The sequence below is a fragment of the Ictalurus punctatus genome, chromosome 21 (assembly GCF_001660625.3).
Source record: "Ictalurus punctatus breed USDA103 chromosome 21, Coco_2.0, whole genome shotgun sequence".
NCBI classification, from domain to species: domain Eukaryota; kingdom Metazoa; phylum Chordata; class Actinopteri; order Siluriformes; family Ictaluridae; genus Ictalurus; species Ictalurus punctatus.
Genome location: NC_030436.2, coordinates 4,152,044 through 4,168,485, shown reverse-complemented (window position 1 = coordinate 4,168,485; position 16,442 = coordinate 4,152,044). Strand labels below are relative to the sequence as shown.

At 36.6% G+C, this 16,442-nt stretch overlaps 1 protein-coding gene across 1 annotated transcript in view; it reads right to left on the bottom strand.

Annotated features, from left to right (window-relative positions):
- The window catches only part of stab1 (stabilin 1), an 88,933-nt gene extending 74,919 nt beyond the window's left edge, over positions 1–14,014 (bottom strand). Inside the window, exons 1-13 of the mRNA XM_017450504.3 lie at positions 13,614–14,014; positions 13,312–13,439; positions 11,990–12,105; positions 11,803–11,888; positions 9,999–10,068; positions 9,405–9,500; positions 6,352–6,462; positions 3,658–3,848; positions 3,368–3,498; positions 2,196–2,323; positions 2,023–2,093; positions 368–514; positions 147–281 (exon numbers count right to left, since the gene is read on the bottom strand). Coding sequence (XP_017305993.1) covers positions 147–281; positions 368–514; positions 2,023–2,093; positions 2,196–2,323; positions 3,368–3,498; positions 3,658–3,848; positions 6,352–6,462; positions 9,405–9,500; positions 9,999–10,068; positions 11,803–11,888; positions 11,990–12,105; positions 13,312–13,439; positions 13,614–13,667 — 1,464 coding nt within the window. The 5' untranslated portion in view covers positions 13,668–14,014. The remainder of the gene's footprint in view (positions 1–146; positions 282–367; positions 515–2,022; positions 2,094–2,195; positions 2,324–3,367; positions 3,499–3,657; positions 3,849–6,351; positions 6,463–9,404; positions 9,501–9,998; positions 10,069–11,802; positions 11,889–11,989; positions 12,106–13,311; positions 13,440–13,613) is intronic.
- Between the last annotated feature and the right edge of the window lie 2,428 nt (positions 14,015–16,442).

Sequence of the window (16,442 nt, the reverse complement as noted above, 5' to 3'; positions counted from 1 at the left end):
TATTTGTTAGCCTACTAGCACGAGTGCAAAACTAAAAAAATGTCTAATGTCAAACACCAGACATGTCTTCGCCAATCAAATACAAAGGGTCACATTGAGTAAACGTTTTATTATTCTACAACTCAGAATTTCAATCATTATTTTACCTCAACGCTGTCAGAAGTGTCTTTAGTAGCAAAAGTAAACACTTTGTCCACTATATGAATAATTCCATTGGATGCAGGTATGTCACTCTTGATTATCGTGAACAGTGTATCAGGATCATTTTTTGAAATAAACTTCTGCAAAGCACAAACAAAATTCAGCTGTAAATAGACACAGACAATCATATTTAGAACAAAATACAAATTTTACAATCGTGACTCACCTTGTTTGGTTTAAATCTCAAAATTTCCCCTCCATATGTCCATAAATCTTGTCCCTCCAACTCTTTGTAAAGACGTTGACCGAGAATGAGGTGGTGTTTGCAGATGGCTTCTGCTCTTGTTGCCTGGTTAAGTTCGCCCATAGATATCTACACACACACACACACACACACACACACACACACACACACACACACACACACACACACACACATTTATGATTTCATTATAAAGTCCACTCCGAAACTATTGGAATGGCAAGGCCAATTCAATTGTTTGTGCTAATGTCTGCTGATTGACTTGGCCAGTCTAAAACCTTCCACTTTTCCCCCCTGATGAAGTCCTTTGTTGAGCTGGCAGTGTGTTTTGGGTCACTGTCATGCTGCATTATTAAGTTCATCCCAATAAATTTGAATGCATTTCTCTATCAACTGGCAGACAATGTTCCTGTAAACTTCTGAATTTATTCTGCTGCGGAGTTACATCATCAATAAAGATTAGTGAACCTGTTCTAGAAGCAGCCATGCAAGCCCAAGCCATGACACTACCTCCACCATGTTTCACAGATGAGCTTGTATGATTTGAATCATGAGCAGATCCTTTCGTTCTCCACACTTTGGCCTTTCCATCACTTTGGTAGAGGTTCATCTTGGTTCCAGAACTTTTGTGGTTCATCTCTGTATTTCTTTGTGAATTCCAATCTCTTTCTGATTCTTACTGCTGATGAGTGGTTTGCATCTTGTGGTATGGCCTCTACATTTCTGCACTGGAAGTTTTAGTCAAACTGTGGATTGTGAAACTTTCACCCCGACTCTGTGGAGGTTGTTGGTGATGTCACTTACTGTTGTTTTTTTTTTAGCTTTTTCTTCACCGCTCCCCAAATGTTTCTGTCATCATCTGCTGTTGTTTTCCTTGGCTGACCTGTACAATGCCTGGTTATTAATACATCAGTGGTTTCTTTATTTTGGCGGACATCCCAAATTGTTGTATTGGCTATGCCCAAAGCTTGTGCAGTAGCTCTGATTAATTTTTCCTCTTTTCTCAGCTTCAAACAGCTTGCATTTCTCCCATAGACAGCTCTCTGGTCTTCATGTTGGTGGATCATTTTTAACAACAAATGCCAGCGTTCAATCCAAGACTAGACATGCAAAGCTCTTAATTGTTGAAACAATCAATCTAACAGGGCACACCTGGTCAATAAGCAACACCTGTCAGTCACACGTTCCAATATTATTTGATCACTTGAATAATGGGAGGGTTCAAACAAAAGGTAGTAATTTGTTTAACACATCTGGATGTAAATATCAGTAAATGACAGCTGAAATTCTGATCTATCGCCTCATAGTAAGCTTTTGATCTCAAACCCAAATGTCTTCAGTGTCTAGCAAAAACAAAAGAATTGGTGTTTCTGTTCCATTACTTATGGAGGGGACTGTAAGTACATAGGTCCTTAATACTTGCCATCTTTAGTTATTTCTATAAATTCTGGAGAAAAAAAAAGCCTATGCTAAATGAGTAAATCTAAAAGTAAATGTATATATTATTGACATAAACCAGTAAATAAACAACCAAAACCAGAATAATAAAGAATTTTAAAAAAAGATGAAAGATGAAGATGAAATAAAAAGCAACTAAATTTACTTCTACTTTTACTCACTTGTGATGCATCCACTGGGATGAACGCTGTAAATGGCCCATGTTTGCTCAGAATGAGCTTACATCCTCTCTCTATAAAAAGCAAAACGCTGTGTGTTCATCATATTATCTCTGATTTAAAAATATACGCAGCGTGAATAAGTTCTAGAGAGGACATAATGTCAGCAGCACTACCAAACAATGCAATGCTTCCGGTGAGGTTTCCTGCCTGGCTGCCTTCCCGATCCAGTTCCAAAACACGCTCCATTATATCTCCATAACAGCGCCACCCATCGCTGATCTGTGCATGACTGCAAACACACCTAAAAACAGGATAACAGTTTAGATTCTCGCAACTATGTAGGCCCTTCTACCCTACCCATCAATGGAAAAATTCCAGACCAAGCTTAGTACTAATCCTAACTAAACACAGCTACATTTTGGAATACAGGGAAATTACAAAGATATAAGCCCTGACTTACTAAAAGTCTCTGTGTTTTCAAATGAACAAAATTAGTCATCCATTTTGAGCATTTGCTGTGAATATGCATACTGAAAGCTGCAAAATAAAGAATGATGTCAATGCAAATCAATTAGATTTCACCCACAGTGATTTATTAAGCCTCAAAGTCACTTCAGAAATGGGAATTGTTTGGGGAAAATGTATGAACAAAGACCATGTATTACATTTTCTGCCAGATAAAGACAATAAAACCGCTTACTAAATTTAGCAAGATTTAATTAGCAAATACAAAAATCTCAATAAAATTGCCACATCACCCAACTTTGCACATCATTTACACAATTATTTATTGTAAATCAATTAACATACAACTGTGTGCACAATTTGTCCAATAACACACACAAATTAGAACTTGTTTGGGATCTTAGTAAATCATTGGTATAGTGTATTATCAAACCTGAAATGATGTAATACAATAATTAAATATGTGTGTAATACTGGACAGGTTTAGTATGTGGTCACATCCTGCTGTAGTGCAAGTGGTGGCACCATCAGAGGTCAATGTAGTTTAAATTTGTCTAAAAACTACAGATGCCAAATTTAAGTAAAATTTAAAGTGATGTTTTTTTGTTTGTTTTTTTTTGTTTTGTTTTTTTTGCAGTTTTAAAATAGGAGATTGTCACAATTATGTGAGATATTGCACTTATCTGTCATTTCCATTTAGTGCAAAACACTGAATTTGAGATGTTACCCTACAAAATCCAGGTACTACATAGTCAAGTACATTTGAGACTCAGAATGAGGCTGGTCACTCCTGTATTAACAAATTGCCTTCTTCAATTTTAGGGTTTTGTAGGAATTGGAAATGCCACTAAATTGGAGAGAGTATAGAGCTAATGCAGACCTGGCTATTCCATCCTGGCCCGTTTCACATCGTGCACTCCTGTGGCATGTGCTCGCTTTACAGGCAGATTTCAGCGTACAACCAGCACGAGGGTCTGATCCTTCCATCCCACTATGACATAGACATATTGACTGACAAGACACACATACACAGATTTGTCAGAAAACTAATGTGCATTGAGCCAAAAATGTAAATAACTGCATAAAGTTATATCATGTAACGGAATCTATATGAATGTTATGTGCCTGATATAAAGGATTTATTTGTATGAATATTAAGCTAATGCTCACCTGGCCTGGACCTGTGCTTTCACAAACAGTAGAGTTTGTTGGACAGCCTCCATTATTCCTAGAACAAGAGTCGATTGGGGTGCAAGATTTGCCGTCTCCCTCAAAGCCAGTTTTGCATGTGCACTGTATTTGCGCTCCACTCTTGTATGAACAATCTGCATTTATGTTGCAAACATCCTTGCTGCAAAAACCTGAAATTGGACGTGAGAGGTGCAATGTCAAAAACAATACGTTATAATCAGGACTGGCAAGTCTGTACAACAGGCGGTAAAATAAGTTGAATATAATAAACCACTTAACCCTTTCTCACTATACACTGGCGTTCCATTCCAGCGGTGGAATGAAAATTGACTTATCAGACATTTTCAATCAGTATAAACAAATGAATTATTTTACTGCTGCATGTCTGTTATAAGATTAGTCAGGACATGGTTGGGTTTCTGTGTGTAGAGTACTGTGAGTCTGTTTTTAGCTGCTGTTGAGCAGGGCGATGGGAAAGGGGAGGGGTGTGAGCCCCATGCTCGGTAACAATTCACACCGCTCCACAATAACATTGGTACAGAGATAAAACAGACAGCACAATTAAAGCTTTTTTTTTTAACCTATTTAAACATAGTAAGCTAGGTTAAAAAAAAAGAAAAAAAAGAAATATGTACAGAGGGTATGCATTGACGTCATTTTCCCGCCAGAACTCACCGCCTTGGCTCGACTGAGTGGCAAAACATCCACCAAAATGGCTGGTTTTATTAGGGGAAGGTACGAAAATACTAGTATAACTCACGATTATCAGATTAAATTAAAGGCAGTTGGACTCGACAGTGACCGTTACAAGAACCCGTGGTCCATGCACATTGTCATGTGGCTAGAGATCGATTTTCCCGACATTTATATGTACTTGATTTCAAGACTGGGGAAATACACTAAGCAAAGCCTGAAGTCATACAAAAGCCTTGACGCTTGGTCCTACTTCAAGGCGGGATTTGTTGGAGAAATTAAAGTGACAAGAACACCAATAAACATTCTGGTTGTATGTGGTCAGATATGTACACACACATATATATTTTTTATTATAGAATTTTATCTGGTAAACCGTAAGCAAGATAGTCCTAGTTTGCTTGTAGCTAACACTGCTTCCACTTACTAACATTATATACATTTGTGAAGGTAAAACACACTCGGAGAATGAACGAGCCCCCGTTATTCATCAATGGACACAGGCAGCATTTTAAAACGAATATGTAACAATTTATTCATCATTGTACAACATGAACACCACATGCCAAAAGAACTTACACTTACACTGCTCGACTTCTTTCATATTAGCCATTAACTGTGGAGTTAAGAAATAAATTCAGTGTTGAACACATGTAGCCCCAAAACTGGAGGAAATTCCATTTTTTGGCCTCTGGTAAAACTAGTTAATGTAGCTTTGTTATACTTAAAAATATTTTGATGTTTTTTATGTATATTGATTAAGCCAACCACAGAGACTTTTTTTTATAAGCTAGTTTTTTCCCATCTTAACCAATTAACCCTGTGTAATTGTTCTTTTCTAATAGTAGGTTCTTGTCAATTTTAGCCCCTCATCCACCAACTGGGCGTGGATTTTATATCTAGATATAATTTATAAATCCATAAAGTTTTCAATGGGATTGAGGTTTGGTGATTTTCCCAACCTGAATGTCAAAATGTCCTGGTGTGACTCATCAAACAAATGGCACTTGTTCAACCAGTTTTATGCTAAGATATCTCATCCAAGTGTGGAACCTGTGGAACATTGTCTGTGGATTACTAGATACATGAGAGTGGATTTGGACAATAAAACATCAGCAACCTAAATGATCAGGATAGCATGTAGCTTGGAAACAAATCTACAAACCCAATCGTATGCTTTGAAGAAGTCAGATCATTTTCCCAAAGTATGTCAGAGTGACTAAGAATCCAAAGATGAGATGTTTGTCCATGAAGGTTTGGTGGGTTGGGGGACTGAGTCCGGGGAGTGAATTTCAAAGGGGGATAATGGAATTCGCAGGAGTGAGAGAGCAGAGGGTCGTGATATGGAAGATAAAGGTGAATGAACGGTGTTTGTTTTGTTCCACACATAATTCATGAATGTTGTTCATTGACCATTTATGTTCCTGTCTTGATACTCAAGAAAGCATATTGTTTGGAGGAGACATGAAATAAGTGAAATATGTTATTATATTTTATACAGGTATTTAAATTTATACATATATATTATATTTACACCCCCACCTCACAAAAAAACAAAAAACAAAACTCCCCAACTAGAGTCCCCCCAGTGTATCTCAACCATTTCCTCCACCGATTAGAAGGGTAGGTTTAATAATCAACTCGTGTTTACTGCTTCCTGTTACTCTAAAATTGTCGTTGTCATATTTTGGCAAACTATAGTCTATAAAGTCAAACATATAACAGCATTTTCAGAAAGCACCAGCTATTTTATTCAGTCTATGATGAATGACAGTAAATCTGATTTACTATATGTCAATTTACTTTATGTCTTTTTCCCCCCTTTCCCAATCAATTCTATTATAGTCAAGATTTACTATTTCAAGTAAATCCAAGTAGGGACATTTTCACACGAGCCAAAAGTCAACTATTTTCACCTGTTCATGCATATATACATGCGATATGTAATCAGAAAATGTCTATCATTTTAAAAGAACATACCTACACAGAAGCGTCCAACCTTTGCATAAGATGGAAGGCATTGGCACTGAGCACTTGAACCCTCTCCTTTACAGTATGAGAATGGACTGCAGTCTGAACAGGAAGACGTAACTGCATAAAGAGGGAGATAATGGATAAGGTTATTTATTCATATATTCATCTCTCATAACCACTTTATCCATGTCAACGTCTAGACCTATGATAATCATGATCAGCTAATATTTTCTGGAATAAAGGACACATATTTTGCCCTATAACAGCTGCTGTGACGTACACCACAATATGACATACATTATAATTTTTGCATTATTTGCTATATGCTCAGAGTTGACAGATTTTTGGTGTATAATCTATTTTATTTGTTTGCCTTCTGTTTGCCTTTGTTTTGCTTCCTGTCCTACTTCCTGTTTCCCCGGTGCTCCAGCTCCGTCCTAAACATGCCTCTGATCATTGTCAGTTAACCACATAATAATAAGCATCACATATTACAACACATTATCATGCCTTACATAATTATTGCCCCCCCTTTGAACTATTGCAAGCTCAAACTGGGAAATTGGACTTAATTACCATCGGAATTATGCAAGGGACACACTAGACGATTTTTTTTTTTATCTTAACTGATTTTTAAAACCATGGGAAACCACAGACATAAGGACAGTTCCAAACGATTTTTAACTATATAATCCTCTGAACACACACACTAGACAGCCAGACCGTGAGACCACACATCTGTCGACTGTAGTAAGGATTTCACAAACACGAGATCTTACAGAAACTTGCGTTTATCAAACTTGACAGTGACCCTTACAACTTGTCCAAGAACCTGTGGTCCATGGACATTGTCATGTGGCTAGAGATCGATTTTCCCGACATTGACATGTGCCTGATTTCGAGGCCAGTGAAACACACTAAGCAAAGCCTGAAGTCATATAAAAGCCTTGACGCTTGGTCATACTTCAAGGCGAGATTTGTTGAAGAAATAACAGCAGAAAGATCTCTCTCTATCTCTCTGGTGTTCTCACCAGAGAGTGCAGTGTCCTAAGCTCAACATACTATTACAATTATTTGGTTGTCTCTGTTGCGGGAACCATACTCCACTTTCATGGCATGTTTGTGGCCAGGACCGTAGCTAGGGAGTTCTGCGCCCCCTGAAAAACTGCTGCTGTGGGCCCCACCACCCTCCACCCATATCATATACAATATAAGATATGGGCAAATGAGGCCCACATCTACATAATATTTTAAAAGATTAATATTGTTTCACTTTGACACAGGTTATTTACTCATAACAGAACATGGTAATGTTGTTGTGAGCAATTTTAATTCAAAAGTTAAATGATTATATAAATTATTACATCAAAACTATGGTGTTAAGCCATTAATAACTTCTTATGAAACATTGTTTAAAGTCATCAAGCAATTATTCAAGACAAACTAATAAAATAATCACAAAAGACAAGAAATTAATAAAATAAAACATTTTTTTTTTAAAGTACCAGTAATATAATAAAAAATATTTCCAGTTATATTGGTATCTGACAGCATAATTAAACATTCAGAAATTGAAAAAAATATATATAGACATATAGTGTACTATGAACGGTAGTCTTCTGGAACATCAAATTCAATCAGGTTTACACAACTGAATCCTGAAATTTTTTGATTTGTAACCGCTCCAGTGTAGCCTTGGCCGTATGCTAAGTGTCATTTCTTGTTAGAAGGTGAACTTACAACTCAGTCTTATATGTCTTGCATAATGGAATGGGTTGTTGTCAAAGAATGCTCTGTATTTAGCAGTTTCCCAGTCTCTGCTGATCCCCACATTGTCCTACTACCACCAACATGCTTCACTGTGGGGATGGTGTTCTCAAGGTCATTCCATAAAACTTAGGTTTGTAGAGTGTCCGGGCTTTGGTTGTCCTGTGAACAATTCCTCTCATCTGAGCTGTGGATCTCTGCTTTAGAGTCATCCTTGGCCTCTTATTTGCTTCTCTAACTAATGCCCTGCTTACCCAGTGGACATTTATTTAAAAAACCTAGATATTACTTTGGGGTAAAACATGTTATATGTTAAATTTATGAGAGGCTCTATGCAGGAGTTAAGGCAGTGAGATTATCACCATTTAAGTTCTTAGCTACTCGTTAACTTTGCCTCAGTTCTTAGCTGATATACTTAATATTTGGTAAGGTGAGCGAGGTTCGGTAAGTTTAGTTTTACGATTGGATTAGTAGTTTTAGTTTTTGCTTTTCACATAGTTCCTTTGGTAGTTTGTGTTTATCATGATGTAGCCAATCTAGCTTGAGGCTTCTGTCACATGGTTTAGCTTACATTATGTTACTTGTTTAATTTATGAAAAATATGTTGTTGTAAAAGGCACTTTACATGAAGCTTATATTTTCTCATTATATTTAATCTTGTTTTTGCTGATTCCTGTGGTATCAATCATGAAGCAGATGTACTACAGTATATGTGCTGAACTCTACACAGTGAAAACCTTAGAATAACAGTTCTGCCAAAAATTTAATTTACACAAGGTTACTCTAACCCCTAAATGAAGTCGATCAACAAAGACACGTTTAGCATCCAGTTTAGCATTGTGAAGTTGGTTAGTATCTCAAAGAGACTTGCTCATGTAGTTTCTGACACTGTATGACACATTATTATTATTATTTTTTTAAAAATAAATTAAATTTAAAAAAAAGGACATAAAGGCTATTGCAAGGCTCAAAAAGCTGGAATCTCAGCACATAGCTATAGCTTGGTGTCACACAGACAGGAGATGTGGCCATAGGATCCAAAATAGAGTTATTAGAAGTGACGCACTGGTAACAGATTTTCAATTTAGTTTGTATAATTCATTTTTAACATTATTAAAACTGTCTGCGAGCTTTCCTTTTGGGTTAGTTTATGCTTCCAGTATTTGTTAGCTACATAACCACTGTAACCCTAGTGCGAAACTAAAGGAATGTTTTGGTTGATTAACTACATTTGGGATGTTTCTTTAAACATTGTAATACTGTGGAAGATAAATAGAATAAATCAACCTTACCTTGGTCACACCTTGGTCCTGAATATGGTGGTTGACAGTAACATTGGCCATCTCCATCCGGACCCGAATTACACTCTCCATGCACACAATCGCACACTAAAGCAAAGGTACATTACTACTCATAAAGATGCATAAAAACCATGTATAAGTAGAACACGGATTAGCAAAAAAAAATCTTAATATAAATAATAGATCAATACTGTCGAGTCATTGTAATTCTGAGACTGACAGAATTAATTTCATATACACTCGCAAAGCAACCGGATAAGTGTATCTCATACAGTATGTACATTAAGTTTATTAGGATGCATAGTGGAAAACTAAAAACAAAAGGCGTAACCGACATTACAACCCTCTAAGTTACATACGGATGCTTTTAAAAATGATTTACAAGTGAGCTACGAACAGTATGCACAGCAAGGACAAGTGGTGAATTTGATTAAACTAATATTTCACTATGCTTCTTTTGTAAATGGAAACTTAGTTGCACGACATAATACTGGGATCTCTGAAGATACCAGAAATGCAGATTCAAAATACAAAGCATAAAGAAGAAGAGAGAAATGAAAAGTTAGCAATAAAAAAAGAACACACCTGAGCTGCAGCGTTCACCGTAGGTCTTCTCATTAGAGCATTTCTGACACGCAAACCCCGTGTAGCCCTCCTGCAAATACACTCAGTCACACACATGACCTGTACTGTACAACACATAGCACAAGGCAAACTGGAAAATACTTTACTAGACTAGAAAGCAGAGAGATACAGGGGGCTGTAGTTTGAGAGTACTGCTAAAGACGTTTATCGAAGCACAAATTCTACACAGCAGATTGATACTACACTGATTATTCAAGACCACACTCTTAGCTGTTTGTGAAAAATGGCTGGTTTGTGAAGCTGACATCTATCTGAATTGCATGTTCACACAGATTTCACACAGATTGTCTGCAATTTCTTCAAAGTCAGATATAGAAATCTTCAACCTGGAAGAAGCAAATCATTTATGTGCATGTACTGTCACAGATTTTGTAGGATATGCATAGAATATTGAAATCTTATTTGCTAAAAACAAAACAACAAATTAAAACAAAAAACACAAACTCTTTGACACAGACTTTGTAAGATACCAATTTAAACTCACAGATTTGTTTGTGCGTTGTGATAAATTGTGTGTGCGGTTAGTTTGCAGGTGACAACCCATTTGCTGTCCTATATTTTCCCAGCTGTTGGGCTAAAAATAAGCCACTTTGGTTTGGTTTTTAACCCAGCGTACTACTACTACCAGTAATAATAATAATAATTATTATTACTGGTAGTAGTAGTAGTAGTAGTAGTAGTAGGAGGAGGAGGAGGAGGAGGACTATACAATAATAGTACATGAATAATGATGTACTAATACCTGAACTAATACTTTCTTAAATATGAACCAATGATAAGTTAAGGCATGTACTGTTCACAAACTAATGAAGAGCTAACCTTAACTATGACATGAGTCTCATGAATTCAAGTGTGAATAACGACCACCTTAATTACATGTTAGTACATGTTTGTTAGTTCATGTACTAATTAACACACAGGGGTAAACTAGATCAAAAACATGCTCTGTAAAAGAATATGAATGAAATGTGCATAAATTCAAATTATTTGTATAATTTATTTACATAACTTGGCATATGCAGTTTTAGGCGTACACTTTCATAATTTACATTGATACACTTTATCAAATGTAGGAAGAGGCACTAATAATAAACACCAATAAACCCGTTTTGTGTCATTCTCCATCCATTTCTCTTCAAATCCCACTGTAGTACTAGTATGTGCTCTGGGTGGCTTGGGCCCAGGCTACTGCTTCTTTGCCCATAAGGATGAAATGAATACAATAACATTTATTCATTTACCAGATGCCATTATCTACTAACATTTAAAACCAGTGTTCTATGAGATAACTGTCCGGTGTATTAGTCTTGGATGTCGCTGTAGATCTATGTAAATGATGAAAGTAATCCAGCACCATCCAGTGATGTTTGTGTACACAGCTGCATCTGACAAATTACATAAGCAATTTGAAATTATGCACATTAAATTGATATTCTTTCTTATAGTGCTGCGTTCTTATAATTAATATATTAACTATCAAACACGTACTAATGTATTTAAGGTGGTCATTATTCACGCATAAATGTATAAGTTCATGATTAGTACATGTTTTAACTCATTAGTTCATATTTATGTAAGTATTCACTCAGGTATTAATGCATAATTATTCATGTAGAGTTATTGTAAAGTGTTACTATAATAATTAAAGGCCCAAAGAATGTATTTTGTGTTTGTTTGTTGGTAATCTCATTAATATCATACAGAATAGAATGTAACTAAGTAAAAACAACGTTTTATAAATTACCTCACACACACAGGTGCCATTCCCTGATTCACCATCCATGCAGGTACCATGCCAGTTACACACTTTCCCTGACAAGCTAGGACACGCTGAACAGACAAAAACACTGGCTTAATACAGTTCGTTGTAGCACTGGGTACAACATAGATAATATCTCAAGCAGAATTAGAGCTACAGTTATCAAACTCACGTGAACACAGAGACCCATAGAAGCCTGGACAGCATCGCTTTATGAGCTTTACTGACTCACAGGAGCGAGAGCATCCAGGCAGCTCCAGCAGGCGATCACCGATTTGCACCGTATAGCTGAGAAATCAGACACACTCAGACTACAGCTAGACAGAAATGTAAAAAATCCTAATCCAACACACAAAATATGCTATCTGGTCAAATGAAAATATCTTGAATATGGGCAAATGTATCTAATATTTTTTTGTTATGAGATTATTATAAATCCAAGACAATATAATTCAGTCTATTTTTAGATGCTTTTACACATTTCAAGCATCAGTATTGGTTTATGTTCTATTGTCTAATAATTTTGCTTATTTCTGAAATAAATAAAATGAGAAAAAAAACAATTCTTCCAGTAGAATAAGAAATGTTCAAGCTTGACATTAGTGACAATGTCTAGAAATAGGCTTCATAGTCATATATTTGGTTTATTGTCATCTTAAAATAGGAAATACTAGATACATTTGTCTATATTCTAGATATAGTCATTTTTGTCCTTTTGTTGTAGTGCTTGATCGAGGTAATCAGGGCCTTCATGAGAACTAAAGAATTGAACAAAAACGAATCACGCTTATTAGTTAAAAACATATTTGGTGTCCAAAGTTGGACTTCATTAGTTTTGTCCTACTATAGTTATGAGGCTAATGTAACGAACATTGTACAAACTGCATGAGAAAATAATCACACACTTGCCTCAGAAGATATCCTTTGGCTAAGTAATACAATTTGTACATAAACAGTTTCATAAACTTACAGAAATCTGTATTTTTAAAAGTGTATTTTTATATTATCTGGATGGATTTTTATGTACAGTTCCAACCTCATGCTCTGCTTGATGGCTAACACAGTGTGTTGTTGTTGTTTTTTTGTTTTTTTTAACAGATAACAGTGTGCCGTATAGTGTCAGGAACCACATAAACAAGTCTATTTAACAACTGAACAATTTATTTCCGTGTGAGGCGAGTGTATAATGATTTAGGCATGCAGCTTGCACAAACCTGTGCTAAACTTGTTACGTTTTGTTACTTGTTATCAAAATTACGCTTGTAACTACAGTACAGAAGAGTAAAGGCTGATTGATTGCATTCGTAGTAAGAGGAATGTTGTTTTAATTTTCTTCATCATTGAAGTTTTACTTTGCATTATAGTTATGATGTGCCCAGGGTTTCTTTCCTGCAGATCTTAGCTCAAATCCACATCTGAACATTACAGCTGGTAGTGTTGGAGCAAAACTCTTGCAGATTTCTCGTACAAGCTGCATGAGACGTAGTCATTTACCGGCACTCAGCATCAGTCGAAGTCTTCCTCAAGCCTTGTGGGCAGACGATAGCAGGTGCAGCAGCGCAGGACGTGCACACAGTGGAGTGGCGGACAGTGCGTGGCTCATCACAGCGATTCGAGCTAGCCTTAAAACAAATCAGGCCATGGAAACATGCTGTGCACTGAAAATCAACTGGTGTCGAAGATCTGAAGTTACAGTGAGATTTTAAGGGGAAATATCTGGCTACGTGTTGCCTAGAAACTGCGAAGAATCCTAAACCTTACATACTAAAAAATACTACAACTTTGAAGCAACTTACCTCAATTTGTAAACCGCACAGCACTATAAGTCCTAAAATGAAGAGATAACGCATGGCTACTTTCTGAGATCAAGGACGCTTGGGCACTCCTAAAATTCTCAAAGATAAGCATGCATGAAAAAAATCCACCCGAACCTCCCTTAAACCATGAGTTATGAGGCACAACGGAGAAGTTTCAATATTTCATGTCCACCGAGTTCTTTAGCATTCTTCTTGCTTTTGGGGAATGAGGTGTCAGTCTGTTCCTGGTGAGCAAAGGAGTTTCTCTAACTGACCACGCACTGTTTCGAAAGAGAGGAGAACGAGTAAAGGATCCTTTCTTGACAGGAAAATGGACAGATTTCCTTTGCCATGTTTGTTAGGAAATCCGTACTTGTCAGCTGACCACTGTGCGAGGTTCAGCAAAACACCAGCTGAGAGTGACGAGAAGCTGAATCACTGTTCAAAAGGTGTTGAGCAATATGTCCACTACATGCATGTTAGACATGATACATGTGAGGATTTCAGTAGCGACTTTAACGCTGTCAAACCACAGTCCCCTCCAAAAGTATTGGAATGGCAAGGCCAATTCTATTGTTTTTGCTATACATTGAAGACTTTTGGGTTTGAAATAAAAAGATGAATATGAGACTGAATATGAAACTGTGATATGTCAAACAACTTAGAACATGGTGCCTTTTGTTTGAACCCACCCAATTTTTCAAGTGATCAAAAATACTGGAACACGTGACTGGTGTTTCTTGCTGCCCAGGTGTGCCCTGTTAAGTTGATTGTTTAAATAATTAACAGCTCTGTATGTCTACTCTTTGTTTGAGTCCAGCATCACCTGAAGACTGCATTTGTTATTAACTAGGATAAAACAACATGAAGACCAGAGAGCTGTCTATGGGAGAAAAGCAAGCCATTTTGAAGATGAGAAAAGAGGGAAAATCTATTAGAGCTATAGCACAAGCATTGGGCATAGCCAATACAATACCACAATTTGGAACGTCCTGAAAAAGAAAAAAACACTGGTGTACTAACAATGGAACAGGCATTGGAGAACATCAGCGGTTGATGACAAACGTTGTGAGAGCTGTGAGGAAAACACACAAAAACAACGGTTAATGACATCACCAACAACCTTCACATGGTAGGGCTGAAGGTATCACAATCCACAATTCGAAGAAGACTTCAAGTGCAGAAATATAGTGGACATAGCACAAGATGCAAACCACTCATCAGCAGTAAGAATCAGAACGGCAGATTGGAATTCACAAAGAAATACAGAGATGAGACACAAAAGTTCTGGAATCAAGATGAACCTCTACCAAAGTGATGGAAAGGCCAAAGTGTGGAGAAAGAAAGGATCTGCTCATGATCCAAAACATACAAGTTCATCAGTCAAGCAGGGTGGAGGTAGTGTCATGGCTTGGGATTGCAGGGCTGTTTCTGGAATGGACTCACTAATCTTGATGATGTAACTTGATGATGGTAGCAGCAGAATGAATTCAGAAGTCTAAAGAAACAATCTGTCTTCCAATTTACAGAGAAATACATCCAATCTTACTTGGAGGAACTTCATCATGTAGAACATACTGCCAACACAACAAAGGACTGCCCTGGGGGAAGATTGGCAAACTAACAAACTGGACCATTTAGTGATTACTTATATCATCAAAGAGCAGGTAAATCTGTAGATAAAATATATGTATATACAGTCTATTCCTTGCAAATATCCAACTCACCACGAAAACATAATGAGCCCACAATAAATTCCTAACTTGAGTCTATGTTTAACAAAGTGAATTTTTACGGAAATGTATAACATGTGTCATATGTGATGTATCCATCAGATATAAGGGATTTACTATAACAAACAGCATGCTTAACCACGTAATCCATTCAAAATGACGAGCAAGAGATCATCCTCAGCAATCCTCTGAAGATGAAATGGGCATAAAGGGGATTTTTGTTTAATTCATAGTTTATTCTTTATTCTTATTTCAGCTTGAAACCACCGGAGGCAGCCTTGTGCTCTTCACACTTACTAAAGGACTGTTTCTCATGTCATATCCATAGCACATGTTCATCAGTAACCTTTTATATCAAACCTTTTTTTTTTTTTTTTTTTTTCCTTTTTCAAATTTCCCTCAAATAATGTTCTCATTAATGACTTCTGCAACAGTCTTTCAAGGTCTTTCTGGGTTCCCACTGTTTCTTCCCACCTTATAAGCACACGCCAGTAAACTAGTGACTCTAAAAAATCCAGATTATGAATGAATGCATGGAAAGGAAACATCTAAAGTATTAAGCAAAAAACATTCAGATAACATTATACTTGATGTAAGTGTAAAAAAACAAACAAACAACTAAATTCCTCAATTTAGATGAGAAAGGATTATCAAACTGTCTCTAATTCCTTCTAAGTCTTTATAACAGTTGCAGTATAACCTGTACTATGTAATAAATGTATAGAAAAGGTCTAGGCACCTGCTGTTATAATACTGGTGTTTGTTCTTTGATCCATAACAATGTCTGATTCAGTTTTCTTTTTACCGTTATTAAGCAAACAGGAAATACAGTAGATATGAAAAATGCTTGATCTGCAGAAAAACACCACAAATGTGTTCTTTTGGTCAGGGAAAAACAGACTTGGCACTATAAAGCAGTGCTGCGTAATCAGAATTATACTTCCTGACATTGTTTTGCTCCCAGTTTGAACAGAACACTCTTCAAGTAAGAAAAGTGCTATCATCAGCCAAAGTAGGCCAGTTCATAAGTTCAGTGTTATTAACAGTAATTTGTGATAAATTTGTAAATTGAGTTACAATTCTTGTAATATTATAT